General features: G+C 37.8%; 1 protein-coding gene across 1 annotated transcript; it reads right to left on the bottom strand.

Moving 5' to 3' along the window:
- Window positions 1-1,498: 1,498 nt before the first annotated feature.
- LOC128025311 (ETS translocation variant 4) lies at window positions 1,499-26,221 on the bottom strand. Its single transcript, XM_052611546.1, has 12 exons — window positions 25,866-26,221; window positions 25,234-25,324; window positions 24,956-25,003; window positions 20,137-20,190; window positions 8,969-9,098; window positions 8,263-8,514; window positions 7,621-7,907; window positions 4,772-4,840; window positions 4,155-4,202; window positions 3,583-3,755; window positions 2,600-2,701; window positions 1,499-2,009 (listed from the first exon to the last, which is right to left on the bottom strand). The coding sequence occupies exons 1-12, from the start codon at window positions 25,920-25,922 to the stop codon at window positions 1,782-1,784; spliced, it is 1,539 nt and encodes a 512-aa protein (XP_052467506.1). The 5' UTR covers window positions 25,923-26,221; the 3' UTR covers window positions 1,499-1,781.
- Between the last annotated feature and the right edge of the window lie 683 nt (window positions 26,222-26,904).

Raw genomic sequence — 26,904 nt, 5'->3', positions numbered from 1 at the left:
GTTTTGATCCACACAAAAAATTACACAAAATGACCAGCTAACATTAATTGACTATCATATCAGCAGCACATGTGAAAGTGTGAATGAGGACTAGTCATGTGAAATCACTATCATATTAAATAGATTGTAAGACCTGACTGATGGAGGGAGGAAGTGCTTCCAGTCATTGTGTTCTTGCTAGCAATTGTTACCTCCAAAGAAACGTGTGCAGCCATCATCGCTTTGCATCAAAATGGCCTCACATGCAAGGAAATTGCTACAAAGATTATTGAACCTTGAAGAACCATTTACCGGATCATCAAGAACTTCAAGGAGACTGCAGTGAAGAAGTCTTCAGGACGTCACAGGGTATCCAGCAAGGATGTCTCCTCCTGGGGAATCAGCTAATATCGTGTCACCAGCAGTGCAGAGCTTGCTCAGGAATGGCAGTAGGGTGGTGTGAGAGCATCTGCACACACAGTGAGGCCAAGACTTTTGGACAATGGCCCGGTGTGAAGAAAGGCAGCAAAGAAGCCACATCTCTCCAAGAAAAACGTCAAGCACAGGGTTTGGACAGCAGAAGACTTGTGCCAATTTATTTTTTCTGATGAAGCTCCCTTCTGACTGTTTGGGACATCTGAAAAACTGATTGAAGAAAAGGTGAATGGTACCATGAGTCCTGTGTTGTGCCAACAGTGAAGCATCCTGAGATGCACCTTTTCAAACAAGGGAGTGGGCTCTCTCATAATTCTGCCCAAAAATACTGCCATGAATAAAGAATGGTATCAAAACGTCCTGCAAGAGCAACTTCTTCCAATTATCCATGAGCAATTTGGTGATGATCTGTGCATTTTCCAGCATGATGGAGCACCATGTCACAAAGCAAGAGTGATAAAGAAGTGTCACTCAAGAAGTGTCGAAGATTATTACATTGAAATTTTGGATCAGTGGCCAGGAGTTCCCCAGATTTCAATCCATCCTCAAAAGGTGAACAAGCAGAAGCCCATAAATTATGATCAACTCCGAAAACTAATAAGGCAAGAATAGATGCCATCAGTCAAGATTTGGCCCAGAAGCTAATATACAGCATGCCAGAGCGACTTGCAGAGGTTCTGAAGAACTGGAAATATTGACTCATTATATTTTTCAGTTTTTTCAGTATAACATAGAAACATGAAAAATAATCTACAAATACTGAAGCAGCAAACTTAGCCAAACACAAAATTTATGTCAATGACAAAATTTTGGCCATGACTGTAGAGCAGCTAACATTAGTTATAGCACCTAAATGTTAAATAAGTCTGATTGGTCATATGACATCATTTCAGCGATACTCAAATGTGTGTATTAATATACAAATACCTTAACACAGTCTGCATAAAGAAATGTGTTGTATGAATGTCAGATTTTACTGGAGGTTAGTTTACATTACAAAATTGTATTTGAGTTTATGCAAAAAGAGTGTTATATAGAAATAGAACAATGCTAGATTTCTAAAGTTAACCACATCAGCCACTGGTAAACACCACCTGCATTCTGTATTTGTTGAAAACATCAGAAACAAAGACTGTTTTCATGGTATAGTAATAATATTGGGTCTTTATTAAGCAATCTCTTGAACCACAGTTTTGTGTTTAGATTAGATAGGCCTCAAAAGTGATAGGAATGCAGAGTCCCTAATGAGATTAATTTAATAAAATAAAAAAAAGAAACAGCCTTATATACAAGTGGATGGGGTGGGCATGTGCAATAGGTGCAGCGGGTTGTAAACTGGGATGGAACATGGCAGAATGTTGGTGGCGTTAGTACATGTAGCCTTTGGAGTAGGACTGAGGGCCCATGTTGGTGGCAGCTGGTTCAGGGGGGTAAGACGCCCCCTCATCGAGGTGAGACAGCGGCACTGTGTCCTCCTCGTTGACGTAGCGTTCGAATTCTGCCTTCAGACTTGGCCGCTGATTGTCAGGAAAAGCCAAGGATATCAGAGCCTCCGGCTCACACACAAATTTGTAAACATAACGCTCACCCGCTACCTGGAAAGAAAAAAAAAAGGTTCATTATCAAAAATAATAACCCTCATGTTCTGTTTGGGACCCCCAAACTCATTTGTAACATCTAAAAAAAAAAACATGCATAAAATGGAAGTATCAGGTTGATACAAAATTAATTGTTAGATTATCCATGTATAATGTTTCTCCTTTTGCGCTTAATCTGACACCCGAGAAATAAAAATGGAAATGAAATGCTTATATCATATGTGATTAAAAATACATTTTGTATTGTTTTGTATAATAAAATGATTTAAATAAATTTGTAATTTAAGTTTATAAATAAATGTTTCAGATTATGCACATAAATACTTTACAAGTACACACCTGGATTTAATTACATTTTGTTTTATTATATTTAAAATGTATTTTGTATCATTTGTGTCAAACTAACACCACACAGAAACAACATTACTTGATTAGATAAAACAGAGATTTTGGAGTTAGGTTATTATTATTATTACTATTATTGTTATTATTAGTTTTACATAGAAAATCAAATCTCAACCCAACGTGACTGTTGAAGTGAAGGGGGAAAAATAGCATAGGAGACAATAAAATATGATATGCAATACCTTTTGCATAATTCCCTTCTCATAATAGTAGCGCAAAGATCGGCTCAGTTTGTCGTAATTCATGGCTGGACGGTTCTTCTGCATCCCCCAGAGTCTTGCCACCTAGAGTGTCAAAATAAGTTATAATACAAGCCATAAGAGCAGGAAATTACTGTACTGCAGTGACTTAATTTGAACACAAGAGGTCCTTTGAGACTGTACAACAACTCAACTATGAAAAGGAAGGGCGAGTCCCCACAAAATAATTCAGTTCCCTTTTATATAACCAAAGAAGCATATACCACTGAACGCTGACCAAAACACCACACGGTGCACAGCCCAAACTGCTAGTTGTCAAACTTAGAGGAAATACTCATTTATCCCAAACTTTAAGTATTTACATGAGGGCCCTAGGATAAAAAAAGTTCCATCTTGGCCAGTAGACATTTAAGGAACAAATTGTTTGGTCTTCAACAGACCTGTACGCTTTAATTCCGATAGTAAAACATTGGCTGTAATAAATGATTCACGTGTACAGTTGAGCAGAATTGATGGATGTATCTCTGCAGGATAGTTTGCAGAGTCATGCCATATAGCCGTCTACTGACCACAGACAATAAGAGGTTAACGCTCTCGTCTCGACCGCTGCAATGTGCTTAGACTCCGGCAAAATGCAAGGTTGTAAATGGAGCAATTCTCCATTTTATTTCACTATGCTGTTAAGTGGGGTAAATAATGCATGGCAGTTAATGGAAAACTGGCATTTTGTAGAGAAATGTTCTTAGTCCCTGGGGAACTATGAGCTGATCGCAAGCAAATCTCTGAAACCCATTCTTTGTTCTCTCTATAGTATGTGAAGGCTGAATAAACACTGCATCGAATTGATCTGGACCTCACAATATTCATATTGCCATCTTGGTTCTTTGAATGATCAATTGCTATTAAAGTTTTCTGGATATAAAACATATTTAGCCTTCTGAGAGCTCTTAAAAGCCCAATTTTACCTCCTCTGGCTCGATGAGTTTGAACTCCATGCCACGGCCGGTCCATGCAATGAAGTGAGCATTGCCAGGGTCATCGAGGAGGGCCACCAAAAACTGCCAGAGCTGCAGTGAGCCACGGCGCTGATAGGGGGCTCCCTCACGAAACACACCGCCTCCTTCCTGCTTCACCTCACCTGAGCAGGGGAAAAGAGATTGTCCATTAATTCACCTGTAGATAGCAATCGTATATCAAAACTTTTTATCCAAGCTAAGACACATGGTGATAAGGCCTTCATTTGAAATCACAGTGGGGAGACAACACTGAAAATCTTAGATTCAAAATATATTCATTTCTCAATTCCGTTTTCCATTCTGATTGTTATGTTGGTAACAATTTGTAAGGGATTTTATTCATTTATTTATTTTTATTAATTCATACATTATCAGTAATGGTGTCAGACTTTTGGGCACCACTGTATTAATTTTGTTTTCTCATTTTTGTGTGTTGTAGTTAAAACATTTCATTGTCTGAGCTTGGCACTCGTATTATTTGAATTTGAAATGAAAACAGCATCTGGACCAGTTAGACTTACCTTCAAATTTCTCAGGAACGACACGGGAATCATTTTCAAACATATAACCTAGTAAGATAGGACAAGGGAATTATTAGTAGTTCAATGTGGATACCAAGAAAACCCAACTGAGTTACAGGTATATTGTGCTAATGCATTAATGTCATTAATAATAATTCCTGTTTGACTTTTCAAATTGAAATGAATGAATACCGTAACGATTTTTCCATTGGTATTTATTAATTCTTATTATGGGAAACATAGATTATTATTATTATTATTTGGTCATGTACACTTATGCAAGGAACTAAATTTTCTGTAACTAATGGCTCATTACAGAGATCAGCTTACAACTGAAAATACCCAAAATGGTGCGGCAAATGCAGCAAGCGAAGAGAGCGATTATTTTTCTTCACTCCAGGAAAAATACTTGTCTTTTCCAGTAGTAATATTTACCCTGGAATTCTTTAGGCAAGGGAGAAACAAATGTCCATGCCAACAGAAACACAGCCCCTCTGGCCTGGTTAGTCAGTGACCGCACTGTACTGGCCAATCCTGACATGCTGTGAGTGTGTGAAATGCATTTTCTAGAATCATACTAGAGCTGCATGTTCTAGAAGACTAAACCATTTCCTTACCTTCACTGTTGTGCTGTGGGTTGGGGTAGCCCTCATTGTGATGATACATGGATGGGCAACCCGGCAAATCTGTAGGGAAAACACACAGATGTGTACATTTTATTTATGTTTCCTGTTGATGAATAGTCAACTGCTCTGTTCCAAAAACCATAGTGAGTTTCCTACATTAGCAGCATTTTAAGGTTCGATGCAAAAGCTAAAGTTATTATCTTGGTTTAGAGTATGCATTACAGAGAGAAATAAAAATAATAATAATAAATCCAAGTTGGAAGGCAAGATGAAACAAATGTTGAATTTTACATAGGTATTTTATTGTGGTACTATTACTTCTCTGAGATGCTGCATCGTGATTACAATGTCCGTTTTATTTTGATCAATCACGCAGGCCCAAAGTGATTATTATTATTTATTTTTTATTTTTTCATTCAATTTCATCAGTTAACTTTTCATTAACTCGTGAACCCTGTGCAGTTTACTCACAAACCCCTGTTTGTGAAACCCTGAATTAGTGTATCACACCGTTAGCACTATTGAAGCAAACTATTGAAGGTCTCCTGTATGAAGCGCTATTCTTTGCGAGTTGCTGCCTATACAGAGCATTTCTAATTAGTCCCTCATGAAGTTACTTTGTGGTTCGGATATGCTGCCTTAGAAGGCAGCTGCCTTTGTAGGTAGTCACTAGGTTTGAGAACAGAGCTAATCATTGCTAGTCCTCTTTAGGCACTATTTCTGTAGAGTGTGAGGCTGGTGCATCTGCAGATTTGATAACCTCTGCCACAGAGAGCTGCAAGGATAAAAGGTCCATTTGTCATTGAGTCATTTGTCATAATATGACCTGTCTGCAGCTTTATTTTTAGGCAGTAAAGAGCAGTGGATCCTAAGCAGTCACACAACACTGCATGAAGCCAGAATCAGTTTCATAACTGTTGTACCACTGCTCCTCCCTCTCCCTCTCTCTCTCTCTCTCTCTCTCCTTCTATACTGTATAAATGATAAACGGTTAGTTTGTGAGGTGGGGTCATGATTCACGGCTGGAGAATGCAGTGGCCATGATAAGAGGTCACAGGGGAGAAAGAGCTCTAAAAACTAGAGCACTTTTCTCATACATAGAGCTCATTAATGTAACTGTTGACAGAGCTGTTGAACTGGAACTTTATTTATACAGTCACAGGACCACTTATAAAACCATGAACTGCATGGAAGAGCTGCACGATTGGGAAAATATCTCATTCAGATTTTTCAGATATAATAATAATAATAAATAATAAAAATAGAAAGTCTACTATAATAATAATAATTATTATTATTATCAATAATAATAATTAAATTATAAAACACCAAAAAAACTGAGTATGACCAAACTCGCAGCACATGCATGCAGTTTGTTGTTGTTGTCATTTTTTTCCTATATATTGCAAGACAAACTAGGATGCTGAAAACATAGGATAATGAACTGCTCATGTGTAAATAAACACAGTGCCGCACTTCACTCTGAAACACATTGCACATTGCATAGCCTTTGTTATTTTATAATCACACTAAGCCATTTCTTGTCATCAGTTTTATTTTGCTTTATCATGCAGCCCTTCCATGTGGTACAATAGTGTTGGTATGGTTTCTTATTAATGCTAGCTTGTATTTCTTTCTTTTTTTGGTTCTGTAGCAGAGCTGCAGCCACCGGCCTGGGCAGGGATGAATCTACTGATAACGGGCACACTATCCTCACACAAACATCCTTTTGTTCAAGACTATCTCATCCCAAGCTGCTACATCTCTGCACATATGAATCTGAGCTAAGTATCATCAGTCTTTCTCAGTAGTAAAAGTGTTATTTTTGTATTATTTAATTACTGCTTTTATTTTGGTCTTTTCAGTTTTCATTTAATGTTCTGTTCATTTATGTGTTTTAGTCATTGCAGTACTTTAACTTGTTTTATTTCAGTTGGTTAATGTAACATTTTTAATTGTTTTGTAAATCTTTAATTTAAAGTTTTCATATAATATTTATGATATAATATTTCATAAGCTTTATTCAATTATGGAAATGTTAATTAATCATTTTAATAGTTTTAGTTTTAGTTAACAAGAACATCACTAGAAAGGTAATTCCTCGAAAAACTAAAAGGGTACAAAACAACCCAGAAAAGTCATGCTTCCTTTTTTCCACTTAAAATAATCGGTTGAACTGGTAACTTAGTTTTTAAGCTAATCTATGTGCAATGTTTGTTAGATCACTGTTGTTTGTAGTCTTTCCCAGAGCACTGATAAGTTGGCCCTGCGCAGGGTGTTGTGTTTCGACCCTCTGTCAGTCGCTAAAGCCGAGTGGGAGGAGGTGAGTTTGTGTGTTGTGAGTATAGCCCCCCTACCCCCCCACCCCTGGCTACAAAACAACCCCCCCACCTCCCGCCCGCTCAACTAAGCCAGTGCACATGCTCAGGTTACTGTGGCTACGCTCATTTTTCCATTATGAGTTCATCTGCCTGCAGAAAAAGGAAGCCGCTGCTGCAACACTACACCCGCGAGCTCTCCGCTGGGGATTCTAGTCTTTCCAGTGCCCTCCATTTTCTCAATGAAATTCCTATGCCTAGGCAGAAAGGGAGGGGCAGAGGACTATGAGCGGGGAGAAGTACAGAAACACTGTTGAGACCTTTGCAAACTGTCAGTGGATGTGGAAGTGGAGAACAGCAAACAGAATCTCTTTGAAAAAATATTTCTTGGGTTCCCCCGACCAATTTAATGTTTTCATTAGTGACATAATGTTGTTAGATTTTTTTAGGAAGAGAATGGCGATGAGACCATTTCAAAGCAAATCAGTTCACTTTGTGTCATCATTCTTTTGGCTCACGTACCAGGTTCGTAAGTGTAGTCAGTGGGTTCCTGTTTGACCATCATATGGGCAGGAGGAAACCTCTGATGTTGTGGCCCAGCCATGTGGGCAGCCCGGTCATACAGAGGGTCAATGTACTCCTGTTTGAAGTTCTGCTGAGGAGGATAAGGCAAACACGGGTCAGAGTGTTGCCGATGGTAACCACCGCCTCCACCCCCGTTGGCATGGGCAGGATGCATACGCTGCAGGGCCTGGCCTTGGGAAGCGAATGGTGGGCACACCTCAGCAGAGCTGGAAAGGAACCTGGAACTGGGAGGGAAAACGAGACCTTGATTAACACATCGGCTCTGAAAAAAGCTTTTGGAAGAAAGCTTTATTAACTGTTCTCTTTTGCAGCGAAAAAAAAGAAAGATTAATAAACATATATTTTATGTTTTAACAGATAAGCAATGAATAGCAAATATTAATGTTTTAAAATCTTTAAAGTGACAGTGAAATGACAGAAAATGTCATTTAAATGAAAAACAGGAAATAAACATGCAGAATTAAACATCCATATGGATTTACTTGTATTTAAAATGACAATAACCAAATTGGTACTGATATATCTTGCATACCATCTTTAAAGTAATCACACCTACACATTCTTTATCATTATTGTTACCTTGGGTTCATAGGGTAACTGTGGCTCTGGCTGTGGCTGTGGCTGTGGCTGTGGCTGTGGCAGGCGTGGGATTGGCTGGCTGAGGGTGTATTCATGTACCCTGACTCCGGCCGAGTTCCCACTGTTGTTTTTGGGGAGTAATGCTGCATAGGAGACATAGGTGTCCCTGGACAACAACTCTTAGATCCTCCTGCTGCTGATGATGCTGATGTTGCTGTTGCTGCCACGGCTGCTCTCTTCTGCTCGTAGGCACTGCAGGGCACACAGACACTTTCAAAGTCAAAAAGGCATTTCTTTCATGTTACATGCATGAGATCATGTACAGACGTATCTTTGACTATTAACTTTTTTTATGTCTTGGGTATTTTTATTTAAAAAATAAAAATTCTCAGTTTAAATAAGGGTCACATTAAAACTAGAAAAGTGTATGTATAGACTTTCGTTTTACGTTTTACCCAGACATTCATTCTTAAAATATGAGAATGTATAATACAAATATTTATTTAAAAAATGTTTACTTTTTAAAACTTTCTAAACTTTTTAAAAAATCTTGCATTATAGTGTGACATATTTTAAGAAACTATTTTCTGTTTTTAATATAGGGCTAAAAGTGCATGCAGTAAACCTGTCCATGCCAAAAAAGTATGTTTGAGAAATAAGCATCTACTGAGAGGCATCAAGGAACAGCATTCAGCTTTTGACTGACCTGGCGTAAAGGCACTGCTCTCCATTAGGGTAGCTGAAGCTCTGCTTGTGACTGCAAGACTGGCTGGGGTCTGAGCCGGGACTCTGAGGCTCTTTCTTGATCTTCACAGGCGGGCTGTGGAATGCCACTGCTGTGGTACACAGAGAAACAGGTTTATTAATGAACCACATTGCAGCGAATTCCTGTCTCGAGAAATGCCAGCCTTTTGTCTGCACTAAAAATAGATCAAGCAGATACAAACAAGAGTTAAGTGTTACGCATGTATTGCAAATACATTAATGGTCTTGGTTTGTCCTTAGCCATAGTGAAGGCAATAGATCATGCAAACGTCATAATTAAACTCAACCACAGTTGACACAGTAAAACGTTTTGTGCCCTGGACTCGGCTTCAAAGTAAATCATAAACGATCATAGACATAAACATCCACTAGCATAAAAAGTTGCATTAAAATCACTTCCATTAATCAATACTGAAAAGTGGACTTAGCCATTTTAGTTTAATTATTAATGTGCATTAGATTCATAATTATAATTTCCAGAATTTTTCCCCTTCAACCGGTTCAAAGCACAGAACTGCTAAAAGCATCCATTGGCTGTGGTTAAATGAGTAAGCCTTTTATAAACACATCAGCAGCTGGTCATTAACAAAAGATTTGGTTGTGTTTCTTCAGCCCAGCTTTTAGAGATTTTGGCATTTAGCTGAGGAGTAGCAGAGGAGCCGTCCAGCATGCGTGGGGTCTGGGTCTGAACTGCAGTGCTGTTTATTATTGGAGGGGAGCAGCCGGGCTCAAAGACGGCACGGTACAGGATGTTTTTCTGGGCCGCTCAGGGTAAACAGCAGCAGCTGTGCTCTTCCAGCTGAGCAGCAGCTCTGTGTTTATGGCTGTTTATGTGTTGATTGTCGTGGGCGCAGACCTGACAGAACAGGCACGGCTGAAACCCAAGCCCAGGTAATTGCATATTTCATTCACAAAAACAAGAAAAATACCTTCCAAAACTGTAACACTATAGCCCCTTTCACACTGCCATTCCGGCAAATACAGGGGTAAAGTGTTCCTGTAATTGTTCCCTGGTCGCTAGATTTGGCACTTTCACACTGCCAGTGATGACCCGGTATATGTGCGCGCTTTCACACACAACCCTTGAAGATACCGCAACGACACGTGACATCAGCGCGTGACGTCTAATGTAAGAGTCGACAAAGCTTGGCACGTTATACTTTAACTGAAGCAAGCAAACGATCTCTGCGTCAGCGCGGAAAGTGAGGAACTAACTGATCTCTGCTTCATTACAGTTTGCACATATGTTTTCGTCGCGAACGTTGATCTTCCTTCAAAACAGCCGGTAAAAAAGTCGCGCGATAACGCGCGTCATCACTTCGATACCGAATTAGATCTGGCTTTTGTTCACACAGCGCTCGTTCCGGATCGATTACCGCAATGTTACTATGTCCCCGACCCGGGTTCGATTCGGTAATCAATTCCGGGACGTGGTTGCTTTCACACAGAAGGCGACCAGGCAATGTTACGGGAATATTGCGGGTCCGACGTGCAGTGTGAAAGGGGCTTATGACACAATGCCCTGCCCTCTCGAAGACAATACTCAAATCAAAAGAGAAAGAGTTGAATATAAAAAGAATGAGTAATTCTTAAACATTCACCCCTATGATTAGTCTGCATATATGCAAGATTTATAGGTTTGACATTTAAAAGCTTTAATAATGTACTCCTCATTTGATCAATAAGGCTGAATGTACTTCTTTACGAACATAGAATCACTGTAGACACTGAAACCACTCTATTAAAGCAATCAATCATTCTACTCTAAATACTCTAAAAATGGGATGGAGGACCAAACCGGGACTTCAGGGGGACACCTCTGGAACGTATAACATTATCAAGACACATTCGTCTGTCGTTAAATCTCCTTGAGTTTACGGACTGATGGCAGTCGAATAAACAGTGATGTGACAAAGATGGAAGCTCTTGTTCTTTATTTAGTGTCATTTTCCCAAAGCTCTCAGTTTCTGCTTTCTCTCTTTACGATTCATGTGAAATTGACATCACTGTTCCCTAAAGCCACTCATATTTCTTAGGTTTTGTTGCTTGGGAAAAAGGAGGGGATAGAGGTTGTGATCCTAAATGTGTTTTGTAACATCTGTGTTTAGATATTCTTGGTCCTGCTTTTGTAAAGTACTTAGTCAGCGATCAGGAGGGAGACTTAAAGCTTTCCAGAGGCCCTGTTATTATAACGGCTAATACTGAAGAGGAATTCTTGAATATCTTTATTTAGTAATCATTTAATTTGGATTTCACTGGAAGGACTCCACAACTACTTTACTGTTATCTTCAAAGAGTTTAGATCAGGGGCCAGTGTGAGAGAGTTTGGATCGTGTTTATGCTTTGTAAATGTAAACATTTGGTTTTATTTGATGCATGTATAAGAATTTCCAGCTGTAAAATTTCCAGCTATCATTTGCATTTATAACTTGCAATAATAGCAAAATATTGTTTTCAAACTTTAAGAAGCAGGTCTGCAATTAAATTGAGCTTTTTTTTAATCTCTAATTAAAATTTAGGCCCTATATTAATATTAAAGCCTCTGATTATTGAAATTCATTCTGTGTGCTCTCTTTTGTTTTATTCTAAAATGAGTTTGACACCTCTGGTGATCGTAATCTGCCACGTAAGGCTATAAACCTGCCAACATATAGAGCTAAATAATGGTGTCTTTACATACGTGTGCATTTACCATTCACACCTCCCTTCAAGCTACATCTAAGTGTGAAAAACCAGTAGCATTGTACCTAAATGACAAGAGTGTCTCCATTCAGAAAGAGCTTTTAGAGACAGGCTGGGCTAGAGGTGGGAGCTGGACTTTACATATGTAAATAGCACGATTCAGTGAAGAGGATAAGGGGTGAAAGGTGATGGTCATGGTTGAGTGCTTTAGGAAGTAGGGGATCATTATAGAAGGCCATTCAGTAAACTCCCACCACAAACAAATCTCAGGACCCTGATACCCCCCTGCCCTAAAAAAAAAAAAAAAAAGATCCACCAGCTGTGACAGGAGGAGGTATGGTGACCTTAGGTGAGGGCTCTAAGGGATCATCCTCAGAAAGTGTGTTAAAGTACAAGTAATTACTAATCAATTTATTTTTAATAAAAGTACCATTGAGCCTTTGAGCAGTGCTTTGGATCAAGAAAAACAGACTTCAGTCCCTGTTAAGGCAGGACAACTTTGCTTTTGAGTTAAAACTCAACTCAAACGATCATCTGGACAGTATTGTATATTCATGTCTGGCTCACATCCTGGACATTTTCAGCTTATGACAGCTACAATTGAGATACATCCGTATCAACTCAACAGTACAATGTACCAAAGTTTGAGTAATAATATCTCAAGACTATAAGCCTATCGTATCATACCAGAGGAACGTGACTGCTGTGGCCTGTCATCAGATAAAAAACAAATCATGAGCAGAACAAGTCTTTATGCAAAGAATGTTAGATAAAAACTAAAAACCTGATAAAATATTGCATTAGTTGGGTGCGATGTGAGTGAATCCTTGTGTTTGATATTTGAGCCGATGTTGTGATAAAGTCTGATTTTCAGATTAGAGTGAGTGAAGACGCCACCTGGCGTTCCCCTGGCCATTTGAGACCAACAGTGACAAATCAATAAGAACAACAAGGCTTCCAATTATGTCTAAATGGCTTAAAGGTTGAAATGGCAGTATTGATTTTGGGCAGCCCACTTAACATGGCTCTCAAAGCTGTCTTGGTTCTTTTTAAGTACAGCCTGTCATAGAAAGTGCACCAGGTGTTTAACTGAAGTAAACAGCAGGATTGCAAAACAGAAAGTCACTATTATAATTATCCAATTTCAAATAAAATTTAGACACTCTTACTGGAGACATTACAGCACCAATATTAAAAGTCCAGCTGATACTGATAAGCTGATATTACTTGAATGGTCAATATTAATATTTTATACTATTTTTAAATTAAAATCAAAACACTGATTGTTTTTCGTCTTCGTCTTCTTCTTTTTTTTTTTTTTTTTTTTGAAAGTCTGCATTGCACTGATTTGATCAGAAAATGCAGTAAAACAACAATGCTATGAAATATTTTTTTTCAGTTAAAATAACTCATTTCTATTTGAATGATTTTCTAAATGTAATTCATTCCTGTGATGGCAAAGCTGAATTTTCAGCAGCATTTACTCTAGACTTCTGTTTAACATGATCCTTCAGAAATCATTTTAATATGCTGACTTAAAATAAAGTAACATTTAATAATTAACAGTCCATATTTGTGTGGAAACAGTGACCTATTTTCAGGATTTTTTTCAGGACTTTTTATCAACAGAAATTTCAAAAGAACAGCATTAATTTGAAGCAGAAAACTTTTGTAACATCTTAAACCTTGCTGAATTAAAGTATTGCTGATCCCACATTTTTGGTAGTGTGTATAATGGCCTGGTGAGCATTACGAAGTTGTTTTGAGCTATTTCTTTCATGGAGCTTTTCGTGTTTCTTTCAGGAGCTCTTGTAAATCCACTATTATTGAAATGATCGGTGGAAAGTCCTGTGTGGGATGTGGATAATAGAAAGAAGTGTTCTTTCAGCCAGAGGTTTTGTAGAAACAATGCTGTCATCTCAGCACAGTACAGCAACATGTGGCAGACATGTGGTGTCCATGTCAACACGATCAGAATGAAAGAGAGACAGAGAGAGAATGCAAACAAAAAAGGAAGTTCGGGCCTCTCTCAGATAGTGAATGGCAAGGGTTTTTCCATAAAAACTGTACTCTGCTGACTGTCACTTCTGACTGTCAGCGACTTCCCCTTTTGAGTTTCAGATAGCTATTGATAGCTCAAAAATTGTTGGCAAACTTGAATGACAAGATAAGTAGAAACCATCAGACAGTCTCGTGTTTAGCTCAATTTTGCTCTCATCATGTCTTTGTTTGAAAACACTTTTTGGATGCTTAATACGTTTAGTGTTTTTGTAGTAAATGTCAAATTATGATTGGGTGTGGGCAAGTCTGGCTGACTAGGTCTGAATGGCAAATGACACATTTCTGTAAACCACATAGTATCAGTTCCCTTTATGACTGAATTTTTTATAAAAAAAATTTGACAAGACATACTTTGCCTATAAAAGAAATGCACCATCCGTCTTTTAACAGTGAATCGTTAAGCTATTTTGCCATTACCAAAAGATTAACTTTGGAGAAACTCGACAAAAGTGAAAATGTGAAAGGTGGGTGACCTTCATTTGTAAATGCAATAGAATGATGTCATCCATCGCAACATGATATTGTTAAGCATGCGTTCATGTGGAAAGAGTAATCAAACTCTCAACCTCACATTCGTCAGCCCTCAATATAACGCAGTTCACTCCTAATGTTTAATGCATATATTGATTGTCTGCTCATTGCAGAAATTATATAATGAATTCTGTTGTAAAGAATGAAGACCTGCATGGAGATGGGAGATAACACCATCTCATTGAATTTCTGTCAAGCTGGTGAGAAAATACTCTCATCTGGGATGATATCTTAATTATACACAGAGAGATAAAGAAACACTCAAGCTTTTTTTCTTATGCTGCCTGATCTACTCCTGAGATCAGCCTGGATCAATAGATTCTTCATTGCATTTTCAATACGAGACGCGGCCCGTCATATTTCCGCAGAATTGACGTGAGATTATGCTGAAACAATTGACTGAGCTAAGTGATTTAGACTAGTGATGACTTGCACATTTAGCTGGAAGAGACTCTGTGTCTCCAAACACTGTCTATCGCATTGCGCTGGAAGTCTCTGATGTGTGTGGACGTGTATGTTATGTTGCATATGCTCTGTTATCATTAGCCGCCACCTTAGTTTCTTTTCAATCAGCAGGAGAAGGGAGGGAAAAAACCCTCTTTGAGAGGAGGGCGAAAAGGCAATTTCCTGGATAGGTTTAGAGTGTTTGCCCCACTGCTTCTGTCCGCACCGATGCAGTAAAATACACACTGCTGTCTATTCAATGCCTCAGCGACCATACCTCAGCCTCTGAAGAGGATGTTCTAACTTCTTCCAACAGCAGACCAAAGCACAAGCTTTATATAAGTGTCTGAGCTGCTGTTTACTGGCACTTACAGTCTGGCATGTATCCACCTACAAAAACATCCACAAACTTTGAAACTGTTAGTTTCGACCAAACATTGCTCTTATAATTATCTTTTAGATTTCAGACTTTCAGAAGAAAGCTAAGACTTTCCAACAAGATTGTATATGTTACATTAGTTATATAATTAGAATATCATCGAAAAGTTTATTTATTTCACTAATTCCATACAAAAAGTTCAACTTGTATATTATATTCATTCATTACACACAGACTATTTCAAATGTTTATTTCTTTTCATTTTGATGTTAATGACTGACAACTAAGGAAAATCCCAAATTCAGTGTTTCAGAAAATTAGAATATTGTGAAAAGGTTCAATATTGAAGACACCTGGTGCCACACTAATCAGCTAATTAACTCAAAACACCTGCAAAGCCTTTAAATGGTCTCTCAGTCTAGTTCTGTAGGCTACACAATCATGGGGATTACTGCTGACATGACAGTTGTCCAAAAGACAACCATTGACACCTTGCACAAGGAGGGCAAAACACAAAAGGTCATTGCAAAAGAAGCTGGCTGTTCACAGAGCTCTGTGTCCAAGCACATTATTAGAGAGGCGAAGGGAAGGAAAAGATGTGGTAGAAAAAAAGTGTACAAGCAATTGGGATAACCGCACCCTGGAGAGGACTGTGAAACAAAACCCATTCAAAAATATGGGGGAAATGTACAAAGAGTGGACTGCAGCTGGAGTCAGTGCTTCAAGAAACCACTACGCTCAGACGTATGCAAGACATGGGTTTCAGCTGTCGCATTCCTTGTGTTAAGCCACTCTTGAACAACAGACACCGTCAGAAGCATCTCGCTTCAAAAAGGACTGGACTGCTGCTGAGTGGTCCACAGTTATGTTCTCTGATGAAAGTAAATTTAGCATATCAGGGTTCCAGAGTCTGGAGAAAGAGAGGAGAGGCACACAATCCATGTTGCTTGAGGTCCAGTGTAAAGTTTCCACTGTCAGTGATGGTTTGGGGTGCCATCTCATCTGCTGGTGTTGGTCCACTGTGCTTTCTGAGGTCCAAGGTCAGCCATATGCCAGGAAGCTTTAGAGCACTTCATGCTTCCTGCTGCTGACCAACTTTATGGAGATGCAGATTTCATTTTCCAACAGGACTTGGCACCTGCACACAGTGCCAAAGCTACCAGTACCTGGTTTAAGGATCATGGTATGCCTGTTCTTAATTAACCAGCAAACTCGCCTGTAATTCAAGCAAAAGGAGCCCCAACTAAGTATTGAGTGCTGTACATGCTCATACTTTTCAGTTGGCCAAGATTTCTAAAAATCCTTTCTTTGTATTGGTCTTAAGTAATATTCTAATTTCCTGAGATACTGAATTTGGGATTGTCCTTAGTTGTCAGGTATAATCATCAGAATTAAAAGAAATAAACATTTGAAATATATCAGTCTGTGTGTAATAAATTAATATTATATACAAGTTTCACTTTTTAAATGGAATAAGTTAAATAAATCAACTTTTTGATGATATTCTAATTATATGACCAGCACCTGTAGCTATGAGCTTAAAATTATATTAAATAAACAATTTATTAATCTTGGTTAATCAATAAAATAAATAAAAAAAAAAGTATTTTAAGTTCACCAAGGCTGCATTTACTTGATCAGAAATACAGTAAAACAGTAATAATTACATATTAATACAATTTAAAGTAACTTTTGAATAAAAGTAGGTAAAGGTTTTGTAGGATAAAAGTTTTAAGAAGTTTTTTATTATTATTTTAATTACTGTATTTATTTTAAAATGTAATTAATTCCTGTGATGGCAAAGCTGAACTTTCAACAGCCATAACTAGTCTTCAGTGACACATGATCATGACTTTTAGTAACAAATTTATTTACAGTCACTTTTTGATCAGTTTAATGCATCCTTGCTGCATAAAAATGATCATTTAAAAATATATATTTACTGACCCCAAACTTTTGTAAATGTCTAAATTTAAATTAAGAGATAAATGTTGTAAATAATATTATTAATAATAATAATAATAATAATAACAATAATAATTTAAATAGTTAAAATAGTTTATACATTTTACATTTTTACAAAGAAAGAGCAAGCAAAAGAGAGCTAAGAACTAAAAGAGGGGAACGAGAGAAAGAAAACAGCAAAAGTGAAAGAAAAAGAGACAAAGAAACAGCAAAACAAAAAAAGAAGAGAAAGAGGTTAAAGAAAAAAGATGAAGAGGAAAAGAAAAACATCTCTGTAAAGCTGTGTTGAGCGCAGCTCTCAGTCAGTCCAAATCATGAATGGAGATTCCGTTTTCTCTTAATGTGCTGCCTCAGCCAGTCCCTCACAACCAGCCCATTCATAAAAAATGTGGGGCTTAAACGTGCGCGTGTGTCGGTGTGTGTGTACGCGTGTGGCTCGTTTCACTGCAGAAAGTTAGTGAAAGAGGAAAGCCTGGCCCCCTGTATGGGGTAAAATGACTGGTCTCTGTACATTTTTGGCACACTTGAGGATGTTTTTGCAGACTTTGTTGCATAGCAGCTGTATTTTGAAAAGTTGAGAGCTGTAGAGCTGCATATTTTGTTTGACGAAGGGAGGGGTTGAGCACGACAGCACAATAGTTATGTATCAGACACATCGTGAGAGCTAACGGAAGTGCAAACAGACTTGAGACTGTAAATTCAAAAATCCCTTTGCACATCTCTTGTGTTTTCATCTCTCCTGCTCTTTTTCCTGTATACTTTTCTTTTCTGGGACTGAATTTATAGCCACAACTTCCTATATTACAACACGGCACAAAACCAAACAATGGCTCTCACAACACAGCAATTGCAGGATTAACTCACATCTTGGAACACTCAGCATTGAGACAGAGAGAACCAGAGAGAAAAAGCAGCCTAAATTATCACATTTTAGTACAGTTGGAGGGGAAACAGGATGGGGGAGGGGTTAAAAGCTCCATTCAGAAAAAGGAACCACGAGGGTGGAGTCAGTTCTGCTCTTGGGCATTTTCATGAATGGGAGAAAGAATCCTGTTCTTTGAGTGCCATTACAAACAGGACAAAATCTCCTTGTACTAATCAATACTTTAAAGAGATTTCGAAGAGAGAGAGAGAGAGAGAGAGAGAGAGAGAGAGAGAAAAAAGCTTTTAATCTTTGATATTTAGATTTGTTGGGATGAAACTAAATGTTTCACAACCACTATTTGACTGAAAAAAAAAATAACACACACACACACACGTTATATATAATATATATATATATATATATATATATATATATATATATATATATACACATACATACATATTTATATATACATATTAATGATTCCCTAACTAGTCAAACTATTCAGTTTCACATATACATATTAATGATTCCCTAACTAGTCAAACTAATCAGTTTCACATTTTTATCCCAAGTTCTGAATGACGGTTTATTTACCGAGGATGCACCAAATTAGTTCCATCCCTAATAATGACAAACAGGTCACAGTTACGCCAGATGGAGACTCTCAATGTGGAAAAACGAGAGGGATGGGGATAGATTTGCCAGATGTGCAGGTGTTGCACAACAGCATGTCCAGCACCTCCCCCACTCCTTTAATCTGGCATTCCGCTCGGTCCCAGAGTCTTAGACTCACGGTCATGCCTAGACGGGAAACAACTTGACTGGCAAAACAACCAAACACTTGACTCCATGTATCTTGTTTTCCCTCTTGTGTTTACAGACAAAAGGCCAAGAGACAGTTATGAAATGTAACATGCTGGCGTGATTTAGCAAAACATCTGACTCACCTGAATGCTATGATAATCTTAGTGCGTTTGAACCTAGCAAAGCAATAGGGAGGAGGCTGCGTTTGGATCTTAGCTGGTGGCATAAACTGACCCACACCATAAAGACCACAAACGTGGGAGAATATGTTTATGTTTATTGCCGCTTTGTTAAATCAAGGCTTTTTATTTCAATGAGTGACCTCAAATGGCGACAAATTTATGAGTTATTACTCCATTAGGTCTAAATGAAAGGGCAGGTGTTGCTGTCTGTCAAAGCTTTGCTCCACTTAACTAATGTGACAGGCCTGTCAGCCTGAACTCCCTTCTCCTCTGTGAGTATAAGGAAAGGCTGTCAATGGCAAAGAGCACTCGTGATTGGTTATGTCCTGATGGGGTTAAGTAGACATGACCCTTTCCTGCCCCCGAGTTCATCTCCACTTCCTCCCCCTCATGGTTGCACAACAGACAGGAACAATATGTTTTGGGGAGCATCTGTCATTAGAGGTCAGATCTAGAATGGGGTACTATAGCACTGTTTGCACACATGAGTTTTGGGATTGCGACTACCCTGGGTCTTTTAGTAAGCCACTGCCTGGTTCGTGTTACTGAAAAAAACAAGATCTATGACTCATGCTTTGAACTTGGCAACCCTTGAAAAAATTGTCACCATAACAGACTTGCTAGGCCCAACCCGAAAAGTTGTGAATGGCTGTAACAAAAGGTTCAAGGGGAACTGTTTACAGAGCATGCACCACAAAGCCCGGCACGCCATTGACAGGAGACACAACAAACTAAGGATTGCAGTTGAAAAGGTGACCTTTGCATTGTGCGGCAGGAATTTGCTTTCCCATTTACACCTCTGTCAGACACAAAAAGGAAATCTTTGTGCTTGACTGCTTAGTGATCTTTTACCAGCTTCCTTAGCTGCTCAACTGAGTCTTCTGGCACATGCAAATGGAGGGCGCTCTTTAGTACGAACATCCAAACACGTCAGTGTAAAAGTAGTAGGTCATGTATCGTGTGTTTTTGTTCCACAGAGGCTGAGAACAAGACTGTTCGTCTGAAAAACTTTCACGCCTCAGCCTCCAGCAGTTTGTCAATCAGTCACTTTTTACACAAATGATTGGAGGACAAAACTACTTCCTCTTCTTTATCTATGTCTTTTTGTTTTTGCCATTATTCTCAGCCTCTCGGGTTTCATGTTCATTAATGTTCATGAATAAGACGTAAATCAAAAGGAATGATGTACTTACAGTTCTCTGAGTGTAAGTCGGGAACAAACTGCTCATCGCTATCAGGAACTTGAGCTGCAGAGAACACCAAAATGTTTAATTAAGCATTCTAAAATTATGTACTAATGTATTCACATTTATGACATATGTATGAAAATTATGTGAGAAAACACATTTTTCTTTATATTCTTTCATGAAAATCTTCGTAATTTAGCATTGCAAAGGCCTTATGATTACACTCATCAAATCTGAAGATTATCTGATTAAAACTGAGGAGTTTGTTCATGAACGAAAATGGCAAAAACTGCACAAAGAGGAAATTCGAAATGGTTTACTTCCTGTTGCGCTTAGGACTTCAATCCAAGAGACTTTTTTGGACATGCATGTTGAATTCTTATAGATGGTGGTATCAAGCCATTTTGCCACACCCAATTTTGAAACCATATCAGAAGTTTTCGCCAGTTCTGATGCGTTTGCAAAGTTTTGTGACTGTTTAAGCATGTTAAAGCTCTCAAAAATGCGATTCACTTTGGAAAAGAAGAAGAAATAGAGCAATTCCAAGGCCCTGTCCCAAATGGCACCCAAAACCTTTAAGGTCGTCCTCTGAGTCTGCACTTTCATGACGTAATGCCGCTTTGACTGTGGAGTAGAAGTCTGCTGTGGAGCTTGCCCCAAGAGAATATGTTTTAAATATGTTTTCAAACCAAGTAATATTTCTTGAGCACACAAAGCCTAAATGGACACTGTGATTTGATGAAGGGATCGGCTGTCATTAGCCTAGCCTGTGTCTCTCTTCATCATCCCTGTGAAACCTGAGTTACTGCCTCTGGACGGCCCATGACCTTCACCTCCACTTTTCCGTGTGCCAGCACTTTTCCACAGGCAGCAGATCAATATCACCACTGAGTGCACGTGTATGCAGATATCTTGAGTACAGCTGAATTCCATTAGATGAACATTAGATCGGCTATTATTAATCTTGTATCAAAAGTTACTCTCTCCTTTTATTTTGTATTTTTGCTTTGTTGTTGTTGTTTATTTATTTTGCTAGTATCTTTGACTATGTCAGCTTTACTCATATTCATTTGACTGTTTTATTTGTCTTTTTATTTCATATTTTTTTAAGGAGAACCAGTGCTGGTTCTGGCATGGGGAAGGGCTGATTGGAGTTATCAAATTTAGATGCCACATCATTATGCAAAGCCTACAATCTAATTTTCAAAGATAAAAATGTTGCATAGAAATTTCACTTGGTTCATGTGCATTTCCGGCACCCCACTTCTGTATCATATACAGGCCTTATTTAAACATAATGAGGAGTGATCAATTTCAGACCACAAGCAGTGATGTCCTCCCCTACCCATCACCAACACTGTAGCTGGATCCTGCTGATGGATTTACAGTCTTTCGGCTGATCAATTACCTCGCTTATCCATGGTAAGCATGTTTCAACAGAATAAGACGATTCAGAAGAGAGCAAATGTAGCAGCGTAGCATTAACACTAAATATCTCTTCCTGCAAAGATAGCAAAAAAAAAACTAAAGGACATTCTCAGACAGTGTTGGTAAGCTCTGCTTGATGAAGTGTTCTAAAATTCATCACCTGCTTTGGCGTTTTGAATGCTGGTTTTTAAGGTTGTGTAATAAGTGTTTGAGAAGATAAAGAGAGTGAGAGAAAGAATAGAGATAATAACTAAGGGAAAGTAGAAGAAAAGTGCAGTTTCAAAATTCTAATGAGCCTCAGACAAAGAAAAGATATCTTTGATATTTGTTTTTATGTTATTGAACTACTGGAATGCTTATGATTGTAAGATAAATGTTTCTGGCATTGTGTACAGTCATTTCCTTGGTGTTTACGGCCAAATTAAATGTGGATAGATTCTGTTGAGCTTCAGATGGCTATGTTTCTTTAAAGGTCATGCTGGGGTCAAATCTATGGACACAAGCAATGGATACCGATTGCATAATAATGTACAGTAACAATCAATAATGTCCCATAAAGGTTATTTATAATAATATGTGGATTTGCTGACTTGAGGTTTTATGGATTTGTACATTTTCAGACTGGTTCAATAATGGAATATGATTCCAAGGACTGCCACTCAATACAGTTGGACAAAAAGCCTAGACAAGTCATTGTTATTATGGTGATAAATATATTAGTAAATTAAAATTAGCCAAATTGAGTTGTCCTTCAATAAAGCCGTTAAAATGTCCATATTGATGATAGTGACCTTGAATTTCCTTTTTCTTCGTCTAATGTTTTTTGGACTAAGTTGCAAGTTTGCAGTTTGTTCTCAGATTTATACCACACAGATACCTCAAAGCACCATAACATATTTGCCCCCAAAGCCTGAATTTAATGCAAAGATGATGTAAAGTGGTGACCTTTATCTTAAATAATGATAATAATAATGATAATAATAATAATAATAATAATAGTAGTTGATTAAAACTAAAAATGTATGCGTTTATGGCTAAATAAAAGGCCAGAGCAAAAGAAACTTAAAGATAAAGTTCTTCCTCTTTATCCATAGCTCTTAGTCATGGGGGCTCATGAATGACTGTGACACTTGTAACACACTTCTTTTTTTCTTGGTCATATTCTCTCTCCTCTTTTAGCCAGTAGTCCATGAACACAGAAACCAGAACATAAGCAAAATTAAATCCATCTCTTTAACATTAATCTGGCACTTCCTGTGTGACAGAAACAGTACTGGTTCCCCTTTGAGCATGCTCAAAGAAATTACATTAATTTCATAGATGCTGCTCTTATCCTGTTGCTATACTGTAATTATATTAGAGTCATTTAAGTTCTTTTTTTCTTTTTCTTTTCTGCCCCGAGGAGGATTAGTAAGAATGTTTTTATAAGCCAAAGCTGAAGCCAATATTTGGCCCACCAGATCAAGTAATAAATCATTCAGAGGTTCTTCAACTTTTTTGAAAAGGAGCACATGTAATTTGTAGACAGATTAAAAAAACTGTTAACTGTGAGTCCCTCGATCTTTTTAGAGTTTACAGGGCTGACTGAAACCAACCTGATCTCTCTCAGTCTAGTAAGTCTGTGTTTGTGTACACGAAAACATACATGGTCACATCAGACCGTGTGTGTGAATGTCTGTGGGAGTCTGTGTGTGTGTGTGTGTGTGTGTGTGTGTGTGTGTGTGTGTGTGTGCACGCGTTTGTTTCAAGTCAGTGAGCTTCCAGGAACATCCTGTCAAGGGCTTTGAAAAGCAAGTCAGCACAAGACCAAAGTTTGTCTGTGCAAGCATTGAGAAATGTTTCCTTCTTTTTTTTTTTGATAACCTGAATGACTTTTTTTTCTTTTTTTTTTTTTTTAGTTCAGCAGGTCCTAGGAGGAGCAAGGAGGTCCGTCTTTAAATGTAAAGAATATTCACATGACTGAACAAGTTGTTCTATTAACAACTTTTGGCCTCCTTCTACGTTTGATCTCAGCATTTAAAGTGCAAAATCCCTGCAGCAGTATCTGTTTTAACAATATGGTGAATTACTCATCATAACCCCCTGATTATAAGCCATTCTCTCTGAAAAAAGGAAAGAAAAGTTCACGGCCAGGAAAAACAAGGCTGCTTTTAAGGAGCAAGTGTGTGAGCAATTAAAGTGCTCTCAAAACACTATAATCACTGTTCAAACTTCATGGCTGAAGTGACTTTCTACACCTGTTAAACTTCAGTGTACTTGTCATGAAGTCAGGGATGGATCTCTGTTGTTCCTGGTTTCTAGTCATTGCCTTCCCTGTCTCCTGACTGATGTGTGAAGTTCACAGTTTGACGCTGCATGATAATAGCTGATAGTTCTGCTCTGAGGATGATGCAATTTATTGAGAACTCTTATTTTGTTTTGACAACACATTTTGAAATCCTTCAAATATTCCATTAACAACACTGAGGGATTCCTGTTAATGCCTAATATTTAAATAAATGAAATAAAAATATCAATTAATTATTACTCAATAAAAATCATTCAAGCAATATTTTTTCCTGCTTATAATATGATTGCTATCTCCCTAATTCATTCCTTGAATTTAAGACTCTTGTGTGTTATCTGAAGACAATGCATCTCACATGTGCCATATGTCATCTTAACTGTATGCAGTTACAAACAGGCTGCTTTAATTTCTGATAAAGCAAGATAAAATTATGCATTAGCATTCTTTCCAATATAAGCTCAATGTGGACAAAATCATTGTTTATCATTTCATTTTTTAAATTGCATTTATATCACCTTAATTATTATTTTAAAATACACATAAGGGTTTATGGGACAGATGTATAATTCATTCAGAACAGCGGGGTTCCAGCCACCCGGTCTCATTGAGAGCAGCCTTTGTGTTCTCCTGACATGTACACAGTAAATTGTTTCTAGCAGGGTTCATTTCAACTATTTGCCTCCTGACTGTCCAGCTTTGATACTGTTTGTTTGCTTGCCCAGAGAGTATAGGCTTTAAGAGCTTTTGGCAGGACTTTCCAAATAAAATGTAACCAGCAGCCTTGTGCAATCAAGGCATTTTTGTAAACTTTACAAAAGCAACAAATGTTCAGGAAAAACAAATAATAATAATCTTTAATTCAGGCATCAAATACTGTATTGGACAACACCTATTAAAAACCTTTTCCTCCTAAATTTCTAACGTTTAGATATGAATTATTTCTAACAGCTTGTCTTGCCTCATTAAGCCACCTGATACTGAACCTTTCTATTGTTTATGTTTTGTAAATCTCACCAAGCAGGGTGATCTTGACATTTCCTTGCTCACTGCCACTAGAGGGACATATTTATTGCAATATAGACACAATACTTTCTTAGAATAGACGCATACCTTCGGTGAGCCATGTCTCCTGAAGTTGGCTTAAATCCTGAAAGAGATCTGAAAAGAAACAGAAATAATTATCACCCTGATCTGTTCTTCGATACGAGCTGCAAATATTAATTTCCTTTTTTAAAATATACATAATCTGTTTACCAGAAAAAAATGTTCTGACAATTTGATAAATCAGCTTGTTCACTTGTAAAATCTGCCTTTTTAAAGACACCGTCCTGACAATATACAGTGTAGATAAAACATTATAACATTTTTAAATTTGCTTGATACTTTACCTTCGGATTCCTGAGGGGGTAATTCGGTGTCCATGTATTTCCTTTTTGTCGCCATCAACAGTCTATTTAGGGGCCCATTTCCTTGTGACCTCTACAAAACAGAAACTACATTATGTAAGCCAAAAATACACACACAGAAAATAAGAGTTTAACTTCAGAAGCATGAGGATGGATATTTACTTAGAAACTCACTAGAGAACCTAAACAATTTTTAAAATAAATAGTCAAAGTGATAATTCTGTTATGACAAGGTACAAAAATACTGGAAACTGTCAATAAAAACTTTTTTGCCATACAGTGTGATGGTTATTATGTTCATTCCACATCAAAAACTGAATTCTTACAATAGCAAATACTCACAATTCAAACATCCTGAAAAAGGAAGTTTTGATTTCCTTTTAAGAATTCACATCTGAGAGGATTTAACTTTACCTTTTGAGCACAACGTACAACATATAGATATATAGAGTTATAAGTAGTCTAGTTGCGACAGTTTCAGCCCAAAACTGAAAAGAGTTTTCAGCGCAACAGCGCTTGTCTAAAACAAATCAGATGCAACGACGACAGAGCAACAGCACAACATCCCCGCGTGAAGCCCAACGAAGCTTTGAAGTGAATAAAGCAATACTCACATTAGCTAAAGTATAAGGCACTTGCTGGTCCAGATATCCATCCATCTTATAATCCATCTTAACCGTTTGTGGTCATTTAGGCTGTGTTTTAAGGAGATCCACGCAGACTGAGAGGGGAAGGAAGACGGACAGAGGCAGCAGCAGCAGTTTGTGAATGGAGCGCGAGAAGGCTGCATACGTAATGAGCTCCATTCACAAAAAAAAAAAAAAAAAAGGCAGTGTGCGTACAAACACACTCTCTGGTATCCACTAAATCACAGGTTGGACAGCTCGAGACCTGTTCTTTGCTTCATCTGAGGCAAGACGCTATTGTCTAAAGAGTTTACAAAGGATTTTGTGGGGTGAAAAAATGTATAGGCCTACATATCTGAAAACTAAATGGTTTAAATATGCCACGTCCGCTATCAGATTATGCTAGGAGAAGGAGTCATATTGTTCATCATCAAAACGACGAAAATACTAAGATATTATATTGTTTTATATTGTTTATACATTTATATTACGTGTCAGTGAACTTATACAGTGTAAAAACATATAAAAAATTAATTTAGCTTGCAATAATAATTTGTTACTTCTAACTCTATTTTCCCTGCACTGTAGGTTAGGTAGGCAATTATAAACTTTCAGGCAGCAATAAAATTTAAGCTTTTAATTGTATATCCCAAATTTCAATGGGATATGCAGTGCATGTTTGTTGGATGTGTGGCCACAATACGTTGATTAAAGAAGAAAAAAAATCGCTTTTTTTTAAATCATACTGCTGACTTTAACATGCTTTCCTCGGTGTCGGGTTTTCGATTTGTCGGAAGGATTTTGATTGGTAGATTTTCTCTTTCAAGCGCTCAAATTACTTTTCTTTGTCCTTCCTTATGAATGAAGCCACTCTGCGCATTCCAACCAATCAGATTCAAGGTTTTATAACAAAAGGCGGAGCTTACGTTCTTTTAGCCAATCGCGGCTTGAGAGTCCCAAGGACTTTCCCTAATACGTTTCCATTTGTTTTTCATTCACAAAAAAGGGGAAAGCCGAGGAAGGAAAA

Source organism: Carassius gibelio, chromosome A12 (genome assembly GCF_023724105.1).
Source record: "Carassius gibelio isolate Cgi1373 ecotype wild population from Czech Republic chromosome A12, carGib1.2-hapl.c, whole genome shotgun sequence".
Lineage (NCBI taxonomy): Eukaryota > Metazoa > Chordata > Actinopteri > Cypriniformes > Cyprinidae > Carassius > Carassius gibelio.
This window is presented reverse-complemented; position numbering and strand designations above follow the sequence as displayed.